At 37.8% G+C, this 25,792-nt stretch overlaps 1 protein-coding gene across 3 annotated transcripts in view; it reads left to right on the forward strand.

Moving 5' to 3' along the window:
• QSER1 (glutamine and serine rich 1) overlaps positions 1–25,792 on the forward strand; it is an 83,021-nt gene that overhangs the window by 13,571 nt on the left and 43,658 nt on the right. For all 3 annotated transcript variants that reach the window (XM_043580890.1, XM_043580891.1, XM_043580892.1), the window contains exons 2-3: positions 23,080–23,192; positions 24,257–24,418. In XM_043580890.1, the coding sequence (XP_043436825.1) occupies positions 23,080–23,192; positions 24,257–24,418 (275 nt within the window). The remainder of the gene's footprint in view (positions 1–23,079; positions 23,193–24,256; positions 24,419–25,792) is intronic.

Consider the following 25,792-nt stretch of genomic DNA (forward strand, 5'->3'; position numbering starts at 1 on the left):
TTATCCTCCATAATAACCCTCACACCACAGGTCAGGGAATCAGTGTGGGGATTCTGTGAGCTGCTAAGTATGTCATTCCAATGATGCATTCTCAACCTGGGAAAATAACCATAGAATGAGTTCAAGGACCCACTAGACCCATGTGAGATGAACTTGAACCTGACCTCCATAAGCCCCTACTCTTTTTTAAAAAAAAATTTTTTTTTCACGTTTATTTTTTTGTGAGAGAGAAAGAGTGTGAGTGGCGGAGGTGCAGAGAGAGGCAGACACAGAATCAGGAGCAGGCTGTAGGCTCTGAGCTGTCTGCACAGAGCCCGACATGGGGCTCGAACCCACGAACTGTGAGATCATGGCCTGAGCTGAAGTTGGATGCTTAACCGACTGAGCCACCAGGCGCCCCAAGCCCCTACTGGGCTACAGTGATGTTTTGGGTCTCCTGGAATTAGCGTCAGGTTATAGCCCACATCCAGTAGTTCCTGAAAGATCTGACATTATTTCCTTTTCTCCAGTATACAGTTACCCTGGTAAAAGGCAATACATACATAGGTCCTTTTGGAGAAGGCTGAGAGAAAGATTAACAGTATACATTTTCAGTAATGTACTGCGGTCCTCCCTCATGGGGACTTGGCCTCTTTATTCAAAGACTTTTGAGTCTGGGGCCCCTGGGTGGCTCAGTTGGTTAAAGTGTCTGACTCTTGGTTTCAGTTCAGATCATGATCTCACAGTTTATGAGATCAAGCACCACGTGGGGCCCTGTGCTGGCAGTGCTGAGCCTGCTTGGTATTCTCTCTGCCCCTCCCCAACTCACGCACATGTTTTGTCTCTCTCAAAATAAATAAAACTTTAAAAAACTTAAAAAAAAATTCTGAGTCTGCAGTCTGGTTCAAGTCTGGGAATTGACTTAAGGGCTTTTTTATTATTTGAATTAGGCTTTTGTTCACTTGACCTAGAAATTTTGTGCTTATGTAGATTAAGAATTTGGTTGGCTTCCTGTCTGTTTTACTTTCAAGGAACACCATAATCAACATCAAAGGTCTAAGTGATTCAGACTATTCAGATTGCTGCTTTGAGTCTGCTGTCCATTACAGTAACCATGTCCACCTTGCCTTTTGTAGTTGATTGACTCTTGGCCCCTGCTACCCTGGAGTCTAATTATACTCATTGTATTTAGGTTAATTGACAACAGTTTCTACAGTGAGGTTTGACCCACAGAGATGGGTGGTCACAGAGCACTCCACAGATGCCAGGATTCCCTTCACAAATTTATTCCTCACAGTATTGGTGAAAAGTATGTCTTCTGGACCTTCCCAATGTGGGGAAGTAGGTCTTGATAAACCTACTGGAACATTCTAATCTCCATAAGCCTTTGAATCACTTCTACATTAAACCAAGGCATGTGGGCATTTCCAGTTTGCACCTGGTGGCTGACTGCCTTTTAGTCCATTTTTCAGCTAACCAGCCAAAATGCTAGAGCCTTTTCCAGCTCCCTAAGCTGTGGCATTAAATGCAGAATCTCTGCTTAGTGAGCCCATGTCAATAAATTTGGCCTGATCAAACCATGTTTCTTCCACCGTTAGATCCACACACATGCCCATTCCCATACATGGTCCTCAGATTTTTGTCTATATAAGTTAGAAATCCAAGTATTTCTTTTAGACTGTAACATACTTCATCCTGGACCTGACACATGGTGCCTCACCTTTAGGGGCCAGTTGGGACTTCAGTCTAGTTATGGGTCTAGAAACACAGACAGGTGGTAGGGATGGGTCCTGAGGAGAATCAGCATTGTCTTACATAGCAAGTGCCTCAGGGGAAACCATTACAGATTCATCAGGCAGTGCAGAATTAATCCCATCAGATGGAGGTAGAGAGGATGCTTCTACTGTGGGTGGGGAAACCTCTTCCACCAGTAAAGAAGACTGGTAAGAATTTAGAGGCCCAGTGTCTCCAGCTCCATCAGATCTTTCCACATCTCGCCATCCCAACTTGCAGGATCTCATTCTTCTTTCCCAATCAGTGCCCTCACTTTAACAGTAGCCGCCCTGTGATGCTGAGAGTTCAACTTGTGTTGTAATTCTACCACAGGATGAGGTTCTACATGGACTTTCAGCCATTTCAGCCCAGTGGCTACAGGAGGTAAGGATCTCCTTCAGGAATACCTAGAAGCTCTTAGGTCATTTACTGCACTAGAGCTGGGAATTTGAATCACTGAGCTCATCCTCTCTTTTCACCACTTTGCCCAGTGACATTAGGAGCAACCAGCCAATGTCATATTCATTAGTTTTCCAAAAAGGTTTGAAAGTATAACATACAGAGTCATTTAGCTCCTTGCTGCTTATAAGGGGATGATGAGGAATATCCAGTGCAGATATTTTGCATATCTCTATAAAATAGAGCTCATGCCATGGACTATCATTGCTCTTTACAACTGGAAACTTTAACTCTAATCAGATTAGAGAGCCAATTGCGGAAACCCTAGGACCATTTTAGAAAACTCATCCTTAAAATTCTCTTCCTCTGTAACCAGTCTTGGTACCAAAATCTGTATTGGTCAGATGTTTTCCAGAGAAAGAGAACCAATAGAATGAATACACACACACAAGTATATATAAATGGAGATTTATATATATAATGCAAATTTATCATGAGGAATTGGCTCATGCAATTATGGAGGCTGAGAAGTCTCATGATCTGCTGTTTGCAGTCTGGAGACCCAGGAGAGCTGATGGTATAATTCAGTCTGAGTTGTAAGGCCTGAGAACCAGGGGAGCCCATGGTATAAATCCCAGTTCGAGGGCAGGAGGAAATGAGACAAGATGTCCCAGCTCAAGCAGGAAAAAAGGTACAAATTCCTCCTTCCTCTACCTTTTGTTGTATTTAGGCTCTCAGTGGTTTGGATGATTCCCACCTATATTGAGAGGGGCTATCTCCTCTACTGACTCCATGGATTCAAATGCTAATCTTACCCAGAAACACTTTTTTTTTTAATATTTATTTTTTGAGAGAGCCCCAGTGGGGGAGGGGCAGAGAGAGGGGAACAGAGGATCTGAAGCAGGCTCCGCACTGACAGGCTGACAGCAGTGAGCCATTGGGCTTGAACTCACGAACCGGGAGATCATGACCTGAGCTGAAGTCAGACGCTCAACCAACTGAGCCACCCAGGTGCCCCTCACCCAGAAAACAGTCTTACAGACACACCCAGAAATAATGTTTAATTTGGGCTCTCTATGGCCAGTCTAGCTGACACATAAAATTGACCATCACAGAGGGTGTAGAAAGGAAGAGATGGGTATAAGAGACATTCAAGATAAAATTGCCTGAGATTGTTGAAAGGGAGGGTATGTGTTAAAAGGTAAGCAAAAGGAAGTACTGACCTTTTTCTGGTGACTGGAAGAAGAATGGTGCAATAAAAACAAGTAGAGATGTTCATTCATTTTGGTCAGCAAATACACCATACACCTCTTCTAGGCTTATTGGGAGTTCTAGGCAATTAAGAAGGACAATTAAGACAGACAAATATAAAGTCTTGTGGAGTTAATATTCTTGGGGTGGGAGATCAGACAAGCAAATAAACAAGAAAATGTCCTACCCGAGGAATTCGTATTTCCCCAAGATTTGACGAAAGGGCTCTCATGCAAATGTCTGATGGCAGAAACAAGTCTGATAATTCCCCTCCCTGACATGATCTTACGCTAGCTCAGTGGTTTTCCAATTACGAGTCCTTCAGATTACCCAGAGGGCTTGTTGAAACACAGGTTGCTGGGCCTAGACCTAGAATTTCTGAATCAGTAGGTCTGGGGTGAAGCCCAATAATTTTCATTTCTATGTGATGCTAATGTTGTTTGTCATCTTATCATCCTTGGCTTCTTGGCATTGTCTCTGCTTAAAAATAAAGTATTTGTCCTCAGCCAACAAGACCAGAAAAGTTAATATAGGAGTCTGAATAGACATTTGTGTAGAAGACAACAGTAGAATCTTAGAGATTAATATTTCTTTTTTTTTTTAATTTTTTTAATTTTTTATTTTATTTTTTTAAATTTTTTTTTTTCAACGTTTATTTATTTTTTGGGGGACAGAGAGAGACAGAGCATGAATGGGGGAGGGGCAGAGAGAGAGGGAGACACAGAATCGGAAACAGGCTCCAGGCTCCGAGCCGTCAGCCCAGAGCCTGACGCGGGGCTCGAACTCACGGACCGCGAGATCGTGACCTGGCTGAAGTCGGACGCTTAACCGACTGCGCCACCCAGGCGCCCCGAGATTAATATTTCTAAGAATGAAGAGTAGATGGCTGAGAACTGAACGTAAGCTGTTGGTGATAAGTAGCATTTGTTGAATACCTACCCTGTGCTAGGCACTGTTCTGATATTTATGTTACCTCATTTAATTTTCACAAGTCTGTGCAATAGGTCTATTAGCCCATTTTACAGACAAGGGAACTAAAGCAAAGAACTGTTAACTTGTTCAAATTCACACTGCTGGTCAGTGGCAGAGACAGGATTTAAACCCATGAAGTGTGACTTCAGTGTGCTGTTAATCACAGGGTGTTCATCCCTCGGGGAAAACTTTTGAGAGGGGTGGGGGATTAGGATGAAGTCGAATTGGCAAATGAAGTCAGAGCCATTAGTGATGGGAGACTTTTAACAAGAATATTGAATCTCTTGGAAGTTAACATGTATGCTGGAAGGTTATGCTTTCTCAGTTATTTTAAAAATTAGAATAATTTTTCCACAACATACTTTCACAAAAAGTTCTTGAAGAAAACTTGGATACATGAGTTTATATCAGATTGAATGGTTGCCATAAGGTATGGGAATTTCAGAGATGTTTACCAAGCACCTCTCATATATTAAATACTGGGGAGTTTGGGATATATCAGTGAACAAAACCAGGATGCCTGCCCTGGAATTTAATTTACACTGGAGTATGTGGAGTGAGACAGATGATAAATAATAAACATAACTAAATTATCTAGTATGTTTGGAGGTGATACAAGAACAAGAAAACATGGGGTAAGCAGGAATGGAAGGTGGGTTGTGAGGCAGTGTGGATTAAATAGTTTGGACTGGGCAGGCTAATTGAAATAGTGATATTTGAACAAGGACTTGAACATGGTAATCTTTTGAAAAGAGAAGAAATATTTTACATTGAGAATAGTACGTCAAAAAGGGTGTTTTGGTTTTGTTTTCTTTTTTGTGCACTAATTCAAATATGACTACATGTTTCTGTGTTGTTTTTTTTTTTTTAATTGCCTACTCCTTTGCTAAGCTTGCTTACAAAAAAATCATTTCTTTGTTATGTGTTTATCCTTGGTTGCTGCTACTGACTGCTGTTTTCATTTTTAGCAACATGCTAGATGACTTCTTGTTACAGGGATGCTCTGATCAGTTTCCTTATTTTCACTCAGACCAGCAGAGGCCTTTGCAGTTGCAATCAATTCTCTTTTCATTTTGGTCAACAGTAAGCATTTGTTAACCAGTGTGCTAGCTGTATGCTAATATGTGTGTACATATTGCATAATATGAAGAGGTAAATGGGAGGACACAGGCTTGTTTACCTTTCATTTTTTGTGGAACATGACCTCAGATTCTCCCTTGCCCTCTTGTTTTATCTTTGAATGAAACATATTTTTCATTGTTTCTTAAACAGTAGTAGGTATGCCCTTACCATGGGGTCTTTGGGCTGTTTCTCCGCTAAGACCAGTCTTCCCTCTGATAATCTGCATGGCTTTCTCCTTCAATTTATTCAGCTCAAAACATCACGTTGCTAGAGGCCTGCTTTTCTAGTACCCTCAATGGAAGGGTGTACCCCCACCCCCATCACTGTATAGCCTAGTACCTTGCTTGAAGTTTCTACATAGCACTCATCAATCCTTGATGTTAAATATTTCTCTGGTCTTCTTGTTGGTCCATCTTCATTAACTTGGTGGTTTCTTGACCGTCTACATTGAGCAGTTTTTTTTTTTTACCATGTATCTGTCATATAATAACTTCAATAAATATTGATTTACTAAAGAATATATTTAATGTTGACATATATTCGGCTTTGACTTGTTATCTCATATTCAGAGTTGAAATTTGACATCCATAAGTTTAAGATTCTTTAGCAATCCTGACCACGTAGCTTGTCCTATGTTGGTAAACCTGTCAGCATTTATGGGGTGTAGCTAAACATAAAATAATGAAATTTTCATATGACTTCATTCTCATTACTGTGTGATCACTGATCCTATTTAAATAACTTGAGACCAGATTTGTCTGACCCAGTGAAGCATGACAAACACAAAAATGTGGATAAGCTAAAATACTTTTGCTTGGATCTGCTTAAATTAGATGGCTTAACATTTTCAAACATTTCTCATACTGAGCAGACTGCAAAATGAGTATTACTCTGGTAAAGCAGCTGGTACTCTCCTCAGTTAAACAGACATTAGACTAAGTTGATTTGCCCAGAGCCACTAAGGGTCTAGTGGAATAATGTCAAAATAAAAGTGTGAATGATATGGAAGGATAGAGGATTTAAATAGAATGGTGCATTTAGTCATTCATTGGTTAATATCTTTGTATTACTTTCTTTTTTTTTTTTTCAACGTTTATTTATTTTTGGGACAGAGAGAAACAGAGCATGAACGGGGGAGGGGCAGAGAGAGAGGGAGACACAGAATCGGAAACAGGCTCCAGGCTCCGGAGCCATCAGCCCAGAGCCCAACGCGGGGCTCGAACTCACGGACCGCGAGATCGTGACCTGGCTGAAGTCGGACGCTTAACCGACTGCGCCACCCAGGCGCCCCTGTATTACTTTCTTTTTAAACAAAAGCAAATCTCTCTGCCCCTCCCCTGCTTGTGCTCTTTCAAAATAAATAAACTTAAAAAAATTAAATAAGAGCTAGTCTAGTATATCAGCTAGTTAATCTTGATCTATTGTGTACCTTATTATGGTCAGCTTAGCATCATCTTCATAAAGTATACTTTGGAGTGAGTATGAATGTTATTCACACTTAACAGATATGTTTATCAGAAATTTTAAGATAGTAGGTTTGTAAATTAAGAAATTGTTTTTACCTGTTGTTTAAAAATAGGGTATAGGGGCGCCTGGGTGGCGCAGTCGGTTAAGCGTCCGACTTCAGCCCGGTCACAATCTCGCTGTCTGTGAGTTCGAGCCCCGTGTCGGGCTCTGGGCTGATGGCTCAGAGCCTGGAGCCTGTTTCCGATTCTGTGTCTCCCTCTCTCTCTGCCCCTCCCCCGTTCATGCTCTGTCTCTCGCTGTCCCCAAAATAAATAAACGTTGGAAAAAAAAATTTTTTTAAATAAATAAATAAATAAATAAATAAATAAAAATAAAAATAGGGTATATACCTTTTCTTTAATGTTCATTATAATTTCTTACTTTGCATTAATCATTGTTGTGAACCAGAAATCCAGAACATAAATTAGCTACTTGGAAGTTTATTTTTCTACTACAGACAATAACATTTTTATTAAGGAAAATTTTCAACCAAACACATTTAGAGAGAATGGTACAACAAACCCTACATATTCATAGCCAGCTTTAAAAACTTTAATACGTGGTTAATCTTTTTTTTTACGTTTATTCATTAAAAACATTTTTTAATGATTTATTTATTCTTGAGAGAGAGAGAGAGAGAGAGAGAGAGAGAGACAGAACATGAGCAGGGAAGGAGCAGAGTGAGAGAGGGACACGGAATCCAAAGCAGGCCCTAGGCTCTGAGCTGTCAGCGCAGAGCCCGATGGGACTCGAACTCACAAGCCTTGAGATCATGACCTGAGCCGAAGTCTGATGCTCAACTGACTGAGCCACCCAGGCGCCCCTATTTATTCATTTTTAGAGAGAGGGAGAGAGAGAGAAAGAGAGGAGAGAGAGAGAGAGGAGAGAGAGAGAGAGAGAGGGAGGATCCCAAGTTAATATCGTGGAGCTCGACATGGTACAAGGCTCAAACCTATGAATTGAGAGATGGTAACCTGAGCCGAAACCAAGAGTCAAACGCTTAAATGACTGGGCCACCCAGGTGCCCCCCTACATGGTTAATTTTGTTTCATATATACCTCCAACTACTTTCTCTCCCTACTTTGTATTTGTTTTGTATTTTTTCAAAGTAAATTTCAGGACATGTATGTATCTCTTTCAACCATAGTGTGTCTCTGAAAGATAAAGGTTTAAAAATTTTTTTTAACATAACTTCACTATATAGGATATTTTAAGGCAGTCTATTTGGTCAGTGGGGTTATAAATTTCTGGAAATTTCCTTAAGAAAGCAGAAGTAGTGAGCTTATAGATGATTTCTGATTAATTTATATTAAAATTTCTAGAGAACAAAAAAACAGCATACTGAGTATCAAGGTGAATAACTTTGGATTTTGACTCACCTGGGAATCTTTTTTTTCTGCTCCAAAACGTTATTAGGTTCTTATATTAAACCAAAGGTGTATAAATGTCTAGAAATCTAGTGTATAAATGTGAATTGCCGTGATGAATGTATATTAGACAGACTTGACTTACCTAATGCCAGAAATCCTAGATCACATGAATAATAGTGAACAAAATTGTGAAAGAGTAAAAATTCAGCTGTACTAGTTTCTCATAAAAGGAAGAAGTTTAATTTGGTAAGGGAACTGGGCCACAAGATACAATGAAGAAGCTAAGATTAAAAAACATTTCATAGCACCTATACAATTGAATTATGGAAATTTGAACTCTGTTATGTGTTATGAGAAATAATCAACTATATAGTAGTTCATTTTTAATAATTTCTTTAGAGCCTGAAATGAAAGATAATCATGAAAACCCACATGACCATTTTTGTCTACTTCTTAAATGAGTATGTTAATGTCTGGAAATTACAGGTAGTTAATACATTGCAACAATTTGAATTACAAATTAATTGGCTTTGACAGATGTATTTGGGTTTTTTCCCTTGGGTTTTTTTAAATTAAAAAAAAATTTAATTCAAGTATAGTTGACCTATATTATTACATGAGTTTCAGGTGTACAACATAGTGATTTGACAATTATGTACATTATGAAATGTTCACCATGATAAGTGTAGTTACCATCTGTTCCTATACAAAGTTATTGTAGTATTATTGAGTGTATTCCCTATGCTATTTTGGTCATCACTGTGGCATATTTATTTATAACTGGAAGTTTGTACCTATTTAATCCTCTTCACCCATTTCACCCCTTGCCCTTTGGCAACTACCAATTCTCTGTGTTTATGAACCTGTTTCTGTTTTGTGTTTGTTTTGTTTTTAGATGCCACATATAAGTAAAATATGGTATCTGTCTGACTTCTTTCACTTAGTATCCATGTTGTTGCAAATGGGAAGATATTCTTTTTTATGGCTGAATACCACATCTCTTTCCATTCATCTGTGGATGGACACTTAGGTTACTTCCATATCTTGGCTGTTGTAAATAATACTGCAGTAAACATAGGGGTGCATATATCTGTTCTAATTAGTGTTTTAGTTTTCTTTGGGTAAATACCTGGAAGTAGAATTACTAAATTGTATGACATTTCTTGTCATAGATTGTCATTACTAGACTAGACTAGTAATTGTCATACTAGATTGTATGATATTTTAAATTTCTTGAAGAACCTCCTCCATGTGGCTGCACCAGTTTTCATTCCTACCAGTCGCACATGAGGGTTCCCTTTCTCCACATCCTCACCATTAGTTATTTCTTGTCTTTTTAATTCTAGCCATTCTGACTCGTATGAGGTGATAATCTCATTGTGATTTTGGTATGCATTTCCCTGATGATTAGTGATGTTGAGCATCTTTTCATGTGTCTGTTGTCCGTTTATATGTCTTCTTTGGGAAAATGTTAAGATCCTCTGTTCATTTTCTGATTGGATTGTTTGGTTTTTTGGTGTTAGGTTGTATGAGTTCTTTATACATTTTGGGTATTAACCCCTTATTGGATATATCATTTGCAAATATCTTCTTCCAGTCAGTAGGTTGCCTTTTCATTTTGTTGATGGTTTCCTTTGCTGTGCAAAAGCTTATTGGCTTGATATAGTCCCAGTTGCTTATTTTTGCTTTTGTTTTCTTGCTTAAGGAGACAGATCCAGAAAAATATTGCTAAGGCTGATGTCGAAAAGTTTACTGTCTTTGTTTTCTTTCAGTTTTATGGATTCAGATCTTAATATTTATTTAATCTATTTTGAGTTTATTTTTATGTACGGCCTAAGAAAGTGGTCCAGTTTCATTCTTTTGCATGTAGCTGTACAGATGTATTTCTTCTAAAAGAAAAGTGCTCTAGGAAAATACTGGAGGTGGGAAAAGTTGGATCTGAAAATTTTGTCTTTGTTGAAAGGAAAGGTCAGTAATGCAGGTGATGACAGAGATAAAAAAGGAAGATGATGAAATGGAATTTTGGAATTGTGTCCAATCCAGGCCTTGGTGTCTCTTGTTATGAATATAGCCAAGCATATGCCACATCACCATCACATTTCATTTATTTCCTGACAGAACAACAGACGGAAACTCTTCATAGCCTTGACTTTGGCATCGTTTTTCTTGGGCATCTGTTACAAATGCCAAAATCTGTCTCTCTGTGTGAATAGTGTTTGGAACTGATAGACTGATTAGTGAATATGCTCTACCACTCCACCTAGGCAGGAAATACCATACCTTTCACCTTCTTAGTGAAAACAAAAACACCTTTTAGCCAACTTTATTTAGTATTATCGTTTATATAAAATGAAGCAGGATTGTTTTGGTAAAGATCATTAAAGATGTATGTAACAGCGAAAACAAATTTACTTATTTCAAGAAATCATACTTGATTTGACAATAACTTGGTACAAAGTACCAATTGCACTTCCTTTACACCAATTATCAGTTAAGGGCCCTGCCTAAAACATAATTTTGTTCCTTTCATTCATCTGAGGCCTCATATTAATGAGGCCCAGTTTATAGTTGGGGGGCAGGGTTAAGGAACCAAAATAAGGATAATGAGATTTTGAATGAGTTGCAGCAGTGTGAAGCCACTTTTAGGCCCATGAAGGGGCAGGGCAACAAGTTATTGGAGTCCAGACTTAGCTGTAGTTGTAGAGGGATGCGGCTTGACTGGAACCATGGTTGTGATGGAGGGAATGAACAAATAATACTCAGACTTCTGGGGCGCCTGGGTGGCTCAGTAGGTTAAGCATCTGACTGTCAGTTTCAGCTCAAGTCATGATCTCATGGTTCTTGAGTTTGAGCCCTGTGTTGGGCTCTGCACTGACAGCATGGAGCTTGCTTGGGATTCTCTCTCTTCCTCTCTTTCTGCCCCTCCCCCACTTGTACTGTGTCTGTCTCTCTCAAAATAAATAAATAAACTTAAAATTAAAACAAAAATAATACTCAGACTCCTTTCATCTGCCTTCTGATGTTCTGCAGAACATACTTCTAATGGCCCCGAATGAACCAAGGTGATGCAATGAATAGGAAGGAGTTACTTGTGCAAATGAGCAAATGAGGGGTGCCTGGGTGGCTCGGTCGGTTAAGCATACAACTCTTGATTTCAACTCATGAGCTCGCAGCTTGTGGGTTCAAGCCCCACATTGGGCTCTCCCACGCTGATGGTGCAGAGCCTGCTTGGGATTCTCTCTGTCTCCCCCTCTGCCTCTGTCTCTCTCTCAAAAATAAATAAATAAACTTAAAAAAAATTTTTTAATGAGCAAATGAAGGCTCGGAGAAGCTGTAAATACATTGCTCAAGGTCCCCTTAGAGATAGTGAATCTAAGCCATTTGACTCTTCCAGCCCTTTTTTAAAAAAAGTTTTTCTTAGTTTATTTTGAGAGAAAGCACGAGTAGGGAAGGGGCAGAGAGAGAATTCCAAGCAGGCTCTGCACTATCAGCATGGAGCCTCATGTGGGGCTCGAACCCACAAACCACGAGATCATGATCTGAGCTGAAATCATGAGTCAGACACTAAATGGACTGAGCCGCCCAGATGCCCTAGCCCCCCCCCTTTTTTTAAATTAACAGCTTTATTGAGATTTAATATACTCACCATGAATTTCTCCTATATTAAGTGTACAGTGATTTTTAGTATATTTACATCACTACAGTGTCATAACAATCTAATCTTCAAACCTTTTCATTACCCCAAAAAGAAACCTTGTGCCCATTTGTAATCACTTCCCATTTTCACCCCTATCTAGCCCTTGGTAACCATTAATACCATTTTCTGTCTCTTTAGATTTGCCTTTTCTGGGCATTTCGTATAAATGGAATAATAAAATGCATGTTCCTTTGTTTCTGGATTTTTTGACTAAGCATACTGTTTTAGAGATTCATCCATGTTGTAGCATATATCAATCAGTACTATAAGTACTTAACAGCAGAGTAGTATTCCATTGCATAGACATAGCTCATTTTGTTTATCCGTTCAGTAGTTGTTGTATATATGGGTTGTTTTCACTTTTTGGCTCTTGTGAATAATGCTGCTGTGAACATTTGCATGAAAGTATTTGAACGTATGTTTTGTTTTCCACCTAGGAGTGGAATTGTTGGGTCTTCTGGATATTCTGTGTTGAACATTCTGAAAAACTGCTAAATTGTTTTCTAAAGTGGCTATACAATTTTACATTCCCACCAGCAATGTATAGGGGTCTGTTTCTCCACATTCTTGTCAATATTTGTGATTATCCTTTTAATTATAACCAATGATACCCTGGAAAGTTCATCATTTTTAACCCATAGATTTGTCTCTTCTATGATTTTCTACAAAGTTGAGTACAAAGGAAAGGATTATGTTTTCTCATCAACAACTATGTTATTTTCATTGTTTTTTTACAACTAAAGGACATTACAATGGAATTATTCAGCAGTTCATAGCCAAATCCATTAAACTCTTCATCCCTTAACATTAATTTTTAAAGCAACTTTTAGTGAAACTTGGAGCTATTTGGGAAGAAGTGTGTATATGAGGGTAGGAGTTGACACTGAAAGGTGTATTTGATTTTAGGATTCCCTTTGCTTTCAATTTTAGTTTGAGAACTGAGGGAGTTTTGAAGCAGCAGCCAGTGTTACCTTGTAAAAATGTATTTAGGCACTCTCATTCCATTGCACTTGGAATAAAATCCAAACTTTACCATGCCCACAAGGCTTTTACATGGCCGCCTGTTAACCCTCCAGGTAAATAAGGCTCCTGCTACAGTCCCCTTCCCTCAGTACACTCAAAGCATGTTAGTCTTCTTTCAGCTTCTCTATAATAGCAAACTCTTACCTACTTCAGGCCTTTGCATAACTTTTCTCTTCTCTTCCTCTGGTTTGGCACAGGAATAGTTTAATATTGTGGAGACTTTTTCCTGATCACTATATCCTCCAAAAGCAGTATCCCCATAGCTTCTGTCCTCAGCCTGTTTCTCATGTAAGACACTCTTGGGCATTTTCACCCACTTTCATGACTTAAAAAATACCCAACTGGTAATGATTCTCAATTTTTTATTTTCATCTCGGACTTCTTTGCTGGGTCTTAAATGGGAATGTTCATTAGTCTGCTTTAAAAAAAATTTTTTTTAATGTTTATTTTATGTTTGAGAGGGACAGAGCACAAGTGGGGAAGGGGCAGAGAGATAGGAAGACTCAGGATCCAAAGCAGGCCCCGGCCTCTGAGCTGTCAGCACAGAGCCCAACACGGGGCTTGAACTCATGAACCATGGGATCATGACCTGAGCTGAAGTTGATGCTAAACCACTGAGCTATCCAGGCACCCCTCATTAGTCCACTTTTGATTATTCCTCATTCTATCTCTTAAGAACACCTCACCTCAAACTTAATGCATCCAGAATTGAACTCTTCCAGTTGGATTTGTTCAGCCTTATGGGTGGTTCACTATCATTCATGATTCCTCTGACTTTTCCCACAAATCTTTGTTGGCCAAACCTTGTCAGTTCTGTTTGTTTTTAAGAGTTCTCAAATGTCTATCTGTGGCCACTGTTCTGTCTTTACAGCCTTTTACTTGGATTTCTGCAGTAGAATCTTGGCTTTCCTGCTTTCAGGCTTTCTCTGTCCTTTTTGTTTGTTTGTTTGCTTGTTTATTTTGAGAGAGAGCATATGCTGGAGAGGGGCAGTAAGAGGGAGAGAGAGAATCCCAAGCAGGCTCTTCACTGGCAGTGCCCACACTGGGCTCAATCTCACAAACTGTGAGATCATCACTTGAGCATCCAAGAATTGGACACTTAATTAATTGAGCCATCCAGGTGCCCCACAGGCTTCCTCTGTTCTTCACACTGCTTATCAGATCGTCTTTCTAACACAGTGATTCTTAACTGCTAGTACATGGCAGAATTGCTTTAAGAGTTTTTCAAAGTGACTTACAGAGTCCTGTCTCAGAACTATTAATAAATAACTTCTGGAAGTGAGAACTAGAAAGGTACATTTTGGAGGAAAAACAACAAGAACAACAACAACTACCAGATGATGCTAATGGGCACCCCTGGTTAAAAACCACTCTTTTAAAATACAAATTTAATTGTTTAACTCTGATTAAAATTCTTTAGAGGCTTTTGATTCCCTTGAAGGTAAAATATGAGATCCTGGGGTGCCTGGGTTCCCAGGGTCACCCTGGGCTCCGTGCTGAGTGTGGAGCCTGCTTGGAATTCTCTCCCTCTGCCTCTGTCCCTCACCCGCTCCCTCCCTCTCTCTCTCCCTCCCTCTCTCTCTCTCTCTCTCTCTCTCTCTCTCTCAAAGTAAAAGTAAAAATAAATAAAAAACTTAATTTTCTTTGTTAAACAGATTAAAATGAAGTTTAGGGAAAGAATGTTCAGACCTAAGGTAGAGAGTGGTAACTGAATAATCTTTTGGCTCATTTTAATTTTTACGAAAATGTCATTTTTTCAAAATTTGGCATTTAAAGTGACAACAGCTGAAGGAAGATGATACTTCCCTTGCAAAATTCTGATCCTTCTTATCTTCCACAATGAGTCTACCCTACTTTGAGTGTGTGGAGAAGGGATGGAAGATTGAAGTTTATGCTAGGCTGGGAATATGAAGATTAAAACAACTGCATCTCTTATCTCTTGGCTCCTTCCTCTTCTCTAGGCCTTAGCTCCTGTAATTTTTCGATTATATATGGGGATAGTATAAATTCTCTGTCTTTATCCGTACCACCCATCCAGACCTGGGGGCTAGGAGGACTATACCAGGGTAAGTCCGATATTAAATAAATGTATATTTATTCAAAGGAAATCTTTTATTGGTTCAAATATGGGAATTTGTTGACCATGTTTTGAGACATATTTTTTTACCAAGATAATTTTTTTTAATCTGGCTTTTGTTGGGGCTCCTCGCTGGCTCAGTCAGTAGAGCATGTGACTCTTAATCTTGGAATCATGAGTTTGAGCCCCACATTGGGTGTAGAGATTACTTAAAAAACTTAAACACAGATTTAAAAAAATAAGTGATGTCAACAAACCAGTGACTATCAGATTATTGTCAGGGTTAAAATCTTTCAACTTTGGCCAATGAATGCTCATTCATGTTTTTTATTATTAAAGAATTTCAAATTATATTCAAAATGAGTAGCAAAAGAATAAAGTTGGACTCGTACCTTATAGTATGTACAAATATTAATTCAAAATGCACTGTAGACCTAAATGGAAAAATTAAAACTGTAAAACTCTTAGAGGAAACATAGGAATAAATCTTTAGGACCTTGGTTAAGTAATGGTTTCTCAGATATGCCATCAAAAACACAAGTGACAAAAAAATCTATTGAACTGCATCTAATTTTATTTATTTAATTATTTTTAATTTTTTTAATGTTTATTTAATTTTGAGAGAGAGACAGAGCAGAAGCGGGAGAGGGTCAGAGAGAGAGAGGGAGACACAGAATCCAAAGCAGGCTCCGGACTCCGAGCTGTCAGCACAGAACCCAACATATGGCTTGAGCCCAAGAACTGTGAGATCATGACCCCAGCCAAAATTGGATGCTTAACCGACTGAGCCACCCAGGTGCTCTTACCTGCATCTAATTTTAAACTTAAATTTTAAGGGGCACCTGGGTGGCTCAGTTGGTTAAGCATCCAACTTAGGCTTAGGTCATGATCTTGCATTTTGTGGGTTTGAGCCCTGCGTCGTCCAGCTTGCTGCTGTCAGTGCAGAGCCTGCTTCATATCTTCTGTCACTCTCTTTCCCCCTCCCCTGCTTGTGCCCTCTCTCTCAAAAATAAATAAAACATTAAAAAAAAAAAAAACAAGGTTGAACCGAATTGTTGGATGGTCACCCAGTTGGTGTCCAGAGAGTTGGAGAAGTGGTTGTTGGTGTAGGAAAAAAAAAAAAACAGCAAACAAACTCAAACTTTAAAACTTTTGGGCTTCAAGGGCACCTGGCTGACTTGGTCGGTGGAGCATACGACTCTTGATCTTGAAGTTGTAAGTTTGACCCCATGTTAGGTGTGGAGATTACTTTAAAAAATCTAAAAAATAAAATTAAAATTAAAAATTAAAAAAAACAAACAAAAAAACTTTCAGGCTGCAAATTACACCATCAAGAAAGTGAAAAGATAACTTACAGAATGGGAAACAATATTTAAATATCATGATGTATTTGTCAGGTGCTTGTATCCAGAGTGTACAAGGAATTCTTCTTACACCTTGATTTAAAAAACAACAACAACCCAATTTTAAAGTGGGCAAAGGATTGGAATAGACATTTGTTCAAAGAAGAAATACAGATGGTCAGGAAGCATAAAGATGTTCAACATCATTAGGTAAATGCAAATCAAAACCACAATGAGATACTATTTTATACCTACTAGGATAGCTATTATAATAAAAACACAGGTGTAAGAAGTGTCAGCAAAGATGTTGAGAAATTGTAACCCTTAACCATTGCTGGTGGGAATGTAAAATGGTACCACTATTTTGGTTGGCCATTCCTCAAAATGTTGAACATATTTGAGTTGCAATATGACTCAAAAATTCAACTCCTAGGTATACACCCAAGAGAAAAACATACATCCACACAAAAACTTGTACATGAATGTTCCTAGGAGCATGATTCATAATAGCCAAACAGTGGAAACACCCTAAATGTCCATCAACTGTTAAGTGGCTAAATAAAATGTGTATCTATAAAATGAGATATTATTCAGCCATAAAATGAAGTGAAGTACTGATACATAGATGTTGTAACATGGGATGAACCATGGAAACATTGTGTTAAGTGAAAAAAGCTAGTTGCAAAAGGCCAGGTATAGTATGATTCCATTTTTGTGAAATACTTTGAGTAGGGCAAATCCATAGAGACAAAAGTAGATCAGTGATTGCCTGGGGCTGGGTGCCAGGGGATATGTGGAATGATAATGGGTACAGGTTTATTTTTGAGGCAGTGAAAATATTCTAAAGTTAGATTATGGTTCTGGTTGCACAACTCTGAATATTCTTAAAAAGCACTGATTTGTACACTTTAAAAGGATGACCTTTATGGTATGTGAATTACATATCAATAAAGCTATAATTAAAAACCATCTAGAACAACATAACAAAAATGAGATACTTAGGGATAAATTTAACAAAATACTGGGGTGCCTGAGTGGCTCAGTCGGTTAAGCATCCAGTTCTTGACTTCGGCTCAGGTCATGATCTCCTGGTTCGTTAGTTCAACCCCCATGTTGGGCTCTGCACTGACAGCCCAGAGCCTGCTTGGAATTCTCGCTCCCTCTCTTTCTGCTCCTATCACACTCATGTGCGCATGCTCTTTCTCTCAAAATAAATACACTTAAAAAAGAAACACTTTCTCTCAAAATAAATATACTTAAAAAAGAAACTTTTAAAAAATTTAACAAAATACTTACAAGAATTATGCACTAAACACTACAGAAGACTGCAGAGAAATTAAAGACCTAAATAAATAGATATACTCCTGGATTAGAGTCCTCAGTATTTCTAAGGTGGTAGTTTTTCTGAAAGTCATATATAGATTCAGTACAATGTTTTTTGTAGAAGTTGACAAGCTGACTCAAAAATTTTTATGGGAATACCTGGCATACCCAAAATAGTTGTGAAAAAGAACAAAATTGGAAGATTTGTCCAACCTGAATGAATCATTTACCAGGCTGTGTTTTATTGGCCTAAGAACAGACATATTGATGTAACAGAATAGATAAGAATAGAACCACAAATATATGGCTAGTTTTTTTAAAGAAGAGATGCCAAAGCGATTCAATGGGTAAAGAATAATTTTTTTCAATATATAGTACTGGGATAATTGCATATCCAAATTTTTAAAAAAATGAATCTCAAGCCTTAACTTCACACCATGTAGAAAAAATTAACTCCAAATGAATCAGACTTAAATGGAAAAAGTAATACCATAAAACTTCAGAAGGAAACAAACCTTCCTTCAAGAGGAAAAAGGAGAAAATCTTTGAGATAGTGGATTAGGCAAAGATCTCTTAGCAACAATAGCAAAAATACAATTCATAGGGGCATATGGCTGACTCAGTCAGTGGAGCATGTGACTTTTGATCTCAGTGTTGTGAGTTTGAGCCCCACGCTGGGTGTAGAGATTACTTAAAAATAAAATCCTAAAAAAATTCATTTAAAAATGGTTCTCTTCTTCTAACTACATTATTATGAGGATGGATTAAAGCCACAGAGTGGGAGAAATTATTTTCAAAATGTATATCTCACCAAGGATTTGATGATATCGGGCAAAAGATTTGAGTAGATATTTTACCAAAGATTTCTGCATGTTAGATGAACAAATGATGCTAAACATTGTTAGTAGGGAAATGCAAATTAAAATCACAGTGAGGTACTATTGCACACCAATTAGAATGGCTAAACTTTGTTTTTATATTTAAAAAAATTTTTAAGTTTATTTACTTTTGAGCAAGACAGAGAACAGGGTAGGGGCAGAGAGAGAGGTAGACAGAGGATCCCAAGCTGGCTCCATGCTGTCAGCACAGAGCCTGACGTGGGACTTGAATTCATGAATCACGTGAGCTCATGACCTGAGCTGAAACCAAGAGTCAGACGCCTAACTGACTGAGCCACCCAGCCGCCCCTAGAATGGCTAAAATTTTTAAAAAGAAAAGAAGCAACTTACAAATTGGTAATACTTAGTGCCAGTGAGGATGCAGAGCCATAGACCAGACATACAGTACTAGGGATATGAGAAAAAGGATAGCTACTTTGGAAAACAAGCAGTTTCTCTAAAGTTCAACATTACCTTATTACCATACCAGCCATCCCCCTCCTATATGTTTAGTCAAGTGAAATGAAAACTTGTGTTCACACAGAAACATACACAGGTGTATGACAACTTTATTCATAACTGCCAAAAACAGGAAGGAACCCGAAGGTCCTTAAAGTGATAAATGGATTTAAAACAAGCACTAACCTCTGATGCATCCACATAATGGAATGCTCCTCAGCTATAAAATGTAATGAATTACTGGTGTAAATAAAAACATGGGTGAATCTCAGAGGCATTAAGCTAACTGAAAGTAGCCAGACACAAAAGGCTACACAACATGTTAAATTACTCTATTCATTTGACATTTTGGGCAAGGGAAAACTATAAGAACAGAGAATAGATCCTTGGGAGATGGTGGGAGGATCTAACCATAGTTGGGCATGGGGGAATCTTTTATAATGCTGGGACTGTTCTCTCCCTTAGTTTTTGCAGTATTTACATATTTTTTCAAACTCACTGACCTGTATACTAGAAAGGGTGAATTTTATTGTATGCAAATTATGCCTTAATTTTTGAAGAAATTTAGAAAATGAACCTTTACCCTTACCTTACAAAATTTATCTCAAAATGATTTCATACACCTAAATATAAAAGCTAATACTTAAAAAAAAAAAAGCTAACACTTTAAAACTTAAAGAAAATATAGGTGAATATATTAGTGACAGGATACTAAAAGCACTGACTTTATAGAAAAAAATATAATTCAGGTTGATCAAAAATTAAAACCTTGTTAGTCAAACTCAGAAGCAGAGAAAAGGAATGTGGTTGCCAGAGACTAGGGGAAGGGAGAATTGGGGAGTTGTTCAAAGAATATAGAGTTTCAGTTATTCAAGATGAATAAGCTCTAGAGCTCTGCTGTACAACATAGTTAATACTACTGTACTTCACACTTTGCTAAGTGGGTAGATGTGTTGTTAAGTGCTTTTACCACAAAACTGATGAAAACCTTTCACTGAAAGACACTAGAGGGCACCTGGGTGGCTCTGTTGGTTGAGCATCCGACTTCAACCCGGGTTGTGATCTCAGCGGTTCATGAGATCCAGCCCAGCATCAGGCTTACTGCTGTCAGTGCGGAGCCCTCTTTGGATCCTCTGCCCCTGCTCTCTCTGCCCCTCCCTCGCTCATGCACATGCGCGCGCTCTCTCTCTCTCTCTCTCTCAAAAACAAACATTAAAAAAAGAAAGACACTAGAAAGTATAAAGGAGACCATCAGACTGGAAGGAAACATTCACAATACATATATCTGACAAAAATGGTAGATCCAGAATATAAGAAAAGTGCTACCAACCTGAATTTTTTTAAAGGCAAAAATTCAGAATGAACTTTACAAGAGGAGCTGAAAGAATAGCCTGTTAGCATATAAAAAGATGCTCGTCATCATTTGTTATTAGGAAATGCAAATTATGCTGTGGTGAGATACCACTATACCTACTAGAATGACTAAAATTAAGACTGAAAATATCATGTGGTGAAAAGGTTGTAAAGTAAAAATGTGCGCCTGGGTGGCTCAGTCGGTTGAGCGTCCGGCTTCCGCTCAGGTCATGATCTCACAGTTTGTGAGTTCGAACCCCACGTCAGGCTCTGTGCTGACAGCTCAGAGCCTGGAGTCTGCTTCAGATTCTGTGTCTCTCTCTCTCTCTCTCTGCTCCTCCCCTGCTCGTGCTCTGTCTCTCTCTCTCTCTCTCTCTCTCTCTCTCTCATAAATAAACATTAAAAATTTTTTTAAAAAAGTAAAAATGGAAATTTGATACATTACCTTACATGGTAATGTAAAGTAGTACATACCCCTATATTATGACCCTGTAATTCCACTCCTAGCTATTTAACTTAAGAGAAATGAAAACATATGTCCATGAAAGACATATACAAGTGTTGATAGCAGGGGATATAGTCAATAATATCATAATCATGTTATAGGAGATAGGTGGCAACTACATGTATCATAGTTAGCATTCCATAATGTATATAATTGTTGAATCACTATGCTGTACACCTGACACTAATATTATATGTCAACTGTACCTCAATTTTTAAGTCTACAGTGATATATTTAAAGTGTAAGGTGTTTACATTTTTGAAAAATATTATTAAAATATAAGTAAATATCATGTATGTACATGAGAGAAAAAGGGGGGAAGCTGATTTTTATTTTACAGAAGAATACTTTTAAATATTAAAGGAATGATGTAATTAGAAAACACCATTTCCAATCTCCAAGGTGGTAATTTAATTAAAGATGGATGATGTCTGAAACCTTTGCTTTTGGGAATAAGGTATTTACAAAGTCTTAAGTAACATCTCCCAATTGCATTTCAAAGGAGAAAAAATAACTACATGGAGAGATCTGACATGTACCTTACCCACTTTAAGATTAGTATCACCAACAATGAGACAAACTGACATGTGTATCCTCATATGAGGCAATATGAAGTACAAAATATCATTTATGCACTTCTCATGAGGTATCCTTTAGAGTCAGAATTTGAGATAGTCTACATTCAGCTGACTTGTTTTCCTCAACAAGTCTATGTCATGAAATCAAGACAAAAGGGATCTGGGATTAGAGGCAGGGTAGAGGCATTGTTCTAAATTTAAAGAGAAATAGCCAAGTGTAATTCTCCCTTCTTTAAAAAAAAAGTTTATTTTGAGAGAGAGTGTGCATATACATGTGAGTGTGAGCAGGTGAGGGGAAGAGAGAGGGAGAGTAAGAATCCCAAGCAGGCTTCGTGCTGTTAGCACAGAGCCTGACATGGGGCTTAACCTTATGAACCATGAGATCATGACCTGAGCCGAAACCAAGAGTCAGAGGCTTAACCCACTAAGCTGCCCAGACACCCCAGCAAGTGTAATTCTTGAATTTTTCATTGGATCCTACATAGAAAAGCTTTAAAATCCCAAACATTTAGGCAACAATTGGGAAATTAGAATATGACCTCTGTATTACATACTGTTATTGACTCAAATTGTTAAGTTTCTTCAAGTCTAATAATGATAATTATAATGATAATTAGCTGTATAGGAGAATGACCGATTCCTAGGAGATACAGCTGAAGTATTTAAAGATGTAGCGTCCTTATGCAAGTTATTTTCAAGTGGTTTAGTAAAAAAAGAAAGGTTTAGTAAAGAAAAGTGTATATATGTAAAGAAAAGTGTGTGTGTGTGTATGTGTGTGTAGAGAAAAATAAAACAAAGGTAAAAAAATGTTCATGATTATTGAGTCTTAAGCAACAGGTGTATAATATTTTTATTGGACTTTCCATTCTTCTCTGGGTTTAAAATATTCAAAATAAATGTCAATGTTCTCTGGGTTTAAAATATTCAAAATAAATGTCAAGATAAAAAATATCTTGTTCTGAATTACTCTCAAAATGTACAAGCTTGAAATTGTCTAGGTGAGTTATTTAATTATCAGCTTATTTGAATTATCTGATACTCCATAGAATGGTAGAATTAGAGGGACCTTAGATCATCTTCTCTAATTCTGTATTCATACAGATGAAGAATTCAGTCTGACATTAAGTCTTTTATTCAAATGATACTGTAAGCAGGTGGTAGAGGTTGTATAATGAATTCAGCTGTCCTGTTTTCCAGGCTATTGCTCTTCCCACTGTACCATGTTATTTCTCTCCCAGTAAAAGGAAGTAAAGTTAAATTAAGGAATATACTGTGTATCATTTTTCTTCCTAGTATATCTTCAACATATTTCCCCATTTTGACAGTATTGTTAGACCGTATTTGATCTATTAATCAAATCTATTGAATTTAGTCAGAGACTTTTGCTACTTTTGATAATTGCTCTCCTAGAAATTTTTTGATCATATGGTTTGAGCTGTGTTTTTGGTCACTTATTTTTATTATCCTCTAGTTTAAGCTATGAAGAAGGACATCCCTCACACTCTGAAACAGATCTCCTTCAGAGACAGACTTTTGCAGCCTCCCATCAGCTTCCTGGATATGCTGCCACACCTCAGCCAACTGGTAAAAATGCTCTTGTAAAATTAATCTGGCTACGTTTAGGGAATAAGAAGAAAAATCAGTTTTCATATTTTGGGTTATGAATGTGGGCAGAAAATAATGGCGCTGTGGGAAAAGTGAAAATGAAATTAAAAGCTTTGTCTTTTACTGATAGGGAATATCTGTATAATTAATTAATTGGGAGATCTTCCCAATCCTTGTAGATTTTTTTTTAACTTTTTTCTACCTTTTTTTTTTTTTTTTTTTTTTTTTTTTTTGAGAGACAGAGCACAAGCAGGGGAGGGGCAGAAAGAGGGGAAGACACAGAATCTGAAACAGGCCCCAGGTTCCGAGATGTCAGCACAGAGCCCAATGCAGGGCTATAACTCATGAGCTGTGAGATCATAACCTGAGCTTCTGAAGTTAGATGCTTAACCGACTGAGCCATCCAGGCACCCTGATTTTTGTAGATTTTATATTGTAACCATGCTTCGTCAAATTCACGTGTGTTTGCTATTTCAAAATAAAACAGTTTAGGGTTGTAGAGGTTTTGGCCTTAAATTTCAGGGATTCTTTTTTATTTATTTATTTTAAAACATTTGAGACAATGCAAGAGTGCACGAGTGGGGGAGGGGCAGAGAGAGAGGAGAGAGAGAATCCCAAACAGGCTTTGTGCTGTCAGCATGGAGCCCTATGCCAGGCTCAGTCTCACGAGCAAGGTCAAGACCTGAGCCAAAATCAAAGAGTCAGACGCTTAACCGACTGAGCCACCAAAGCACCCCCCTGTTTTTATTTTAAAAAGGACTCTCTGGGGGCACCTGGGTGGCTCAGTCAGTTGAGCATTCAACTCTTGATTTCAGCTCAGGTCATGGTCCCAGAATCATGGGATCAAGCCCTGCGTCAGGTTCCAAGGGCTCCATACTGAGCATGGAGCCTGCTTGGGATTCTCTCTTTCCTCCTACCCCTGCTCCCAGGTGCACTCTCTCTGTCTCTCAAAAAAAGTAGGTAAATAAATTAAATATGAACAGAAATATACTTCTGTATTATTAAATATTTTACTTTGTGACATATTTTATCTTCAAACGTAGGTCTCTCTGGAATATTTGATACTAGTGTGAACAGTGCCAGCACTAACACTAAAGAATCTTCAGTGATGAATTTTCTCTCTGCTGTTGAATCCCGAACTGCTCAGGCTGCTTCTTCAGGAACTACTCTTTTACCACAATTCAGGGCTCCATCCTGGCAGACAGGTGATTCTTTGTTTTCACAATTTTTTTTTTAAGTTTATTTATTTATTTTCAGAGAAAGCATGAGTGGGGGAGGAGCAGAGAGAGACTCCCAAGGAACCATGAGATCATGGCCCAAGCCAGGATCAAGAGTCAGATGCTTAACTAGCTGAGGCATCCGGGCACTCCTGTTTTCAGAACTTATAAGTCCAGAAAAAATACTGATAAAAATTTTTATGGCCTTGTCATTATATAGTGTAGCTGAGAGTAATTACTGGTTTTCTGGTGAAATTTAAAACCTGGAATTTTTCACAATTTTAAGTTGGACGAAACTCAGATTTATCACTTTGGTGAAAACTTAACAGATTGAAGAAGATAGATAATTATTGAAGATAAACCCTAGGTATAAAGTTCCTATCTGGCAGTTTATGTAGCTACTTGTCTACTTAATAAAAGCAAAAATTAAATTTTCTTTTATTTTTCCATTTCAGCTTTATTGGAGTATAATTGATACAGAAAATTATAATATGTTTAAAGTATACGTTGTGGTGATTCACCATACATTGTGAAAGAATTACCCCGCAGTTGATTAATTAACACATTTATCACCTCACATATTTATCTTTTTTGGCTTTTGGTGAACGATTAAATTCATTTATCTTAGTGACTTCAGGTTGAGTAGATGATATAGTAAAAAACAATCTTGAGACTGATTTCATCATTAGAGTTTAATGTAAAGTTATCCAGAATTGAACAGATTAAATCACTATTTATTTAAAGTTCTGAATTACTCTCAAAATGTACAAGCTTAAAATTTTCTAGGTAAGTTATTTAAATCAGTTTATTTGAATTATCTGATATTCCATAGAATTAGAGGGGCCTTAGATTATCTTGTCTAGTCCTTTATTCATACAGATGAGGAATTTAGTCTGACATTAATTAAACTGTAGTGGACATTACAAGCTGATATTATATTTTCCCTGTTTATATATACATTCCATTTTTCACTTACTTCTCCCCCAAAATTATGTGTATGTTTTTACTTTTCTCAGGGTGACAGGAAAGTTAGGTGTTTTTTTTTTTAAAGGCTTTGTTTTAAATAATAAGAAATGTCATCTTATTATTTGAGGAGATGTTTTATTTTTTAAATGTTTATATTTTTTTGAGGGAGAGTGTGAGCGGGGGAGAGAGGGGGACGGAGGATCCCAAGCAGGCTCTGGGCTGATAGCAGCGAACCTGATGCAGGGCTGGAACTGAGGAACCTGTCATGACCCGAGCCAAAGTCAGATACTCAACCAACTGAGCCACCCAGGTGCCCCAAAGAGATATTTTTAAATAATAGCTATAGGAAATAATACTTTACTATTCTGATATAATTCCATTAATAGAGCTCCTCAA

Source organism: Prionailurus bengalensis, chromosome D1, assembly GCF_016509475.1.
Source record: "Prionailurus bengalensis isolate Pbe53 chromosome D1, Fcat_Pben_1.1_paternal_pri, whole genome shotgun sequence".
Taxonomy (NCBI): domain Eukaryota; kingdom Metazoa; phylum Chordata; class Mammalia; order Carnivora; family Felidae; genus Prionailurus; species Prionailurus bengalensis.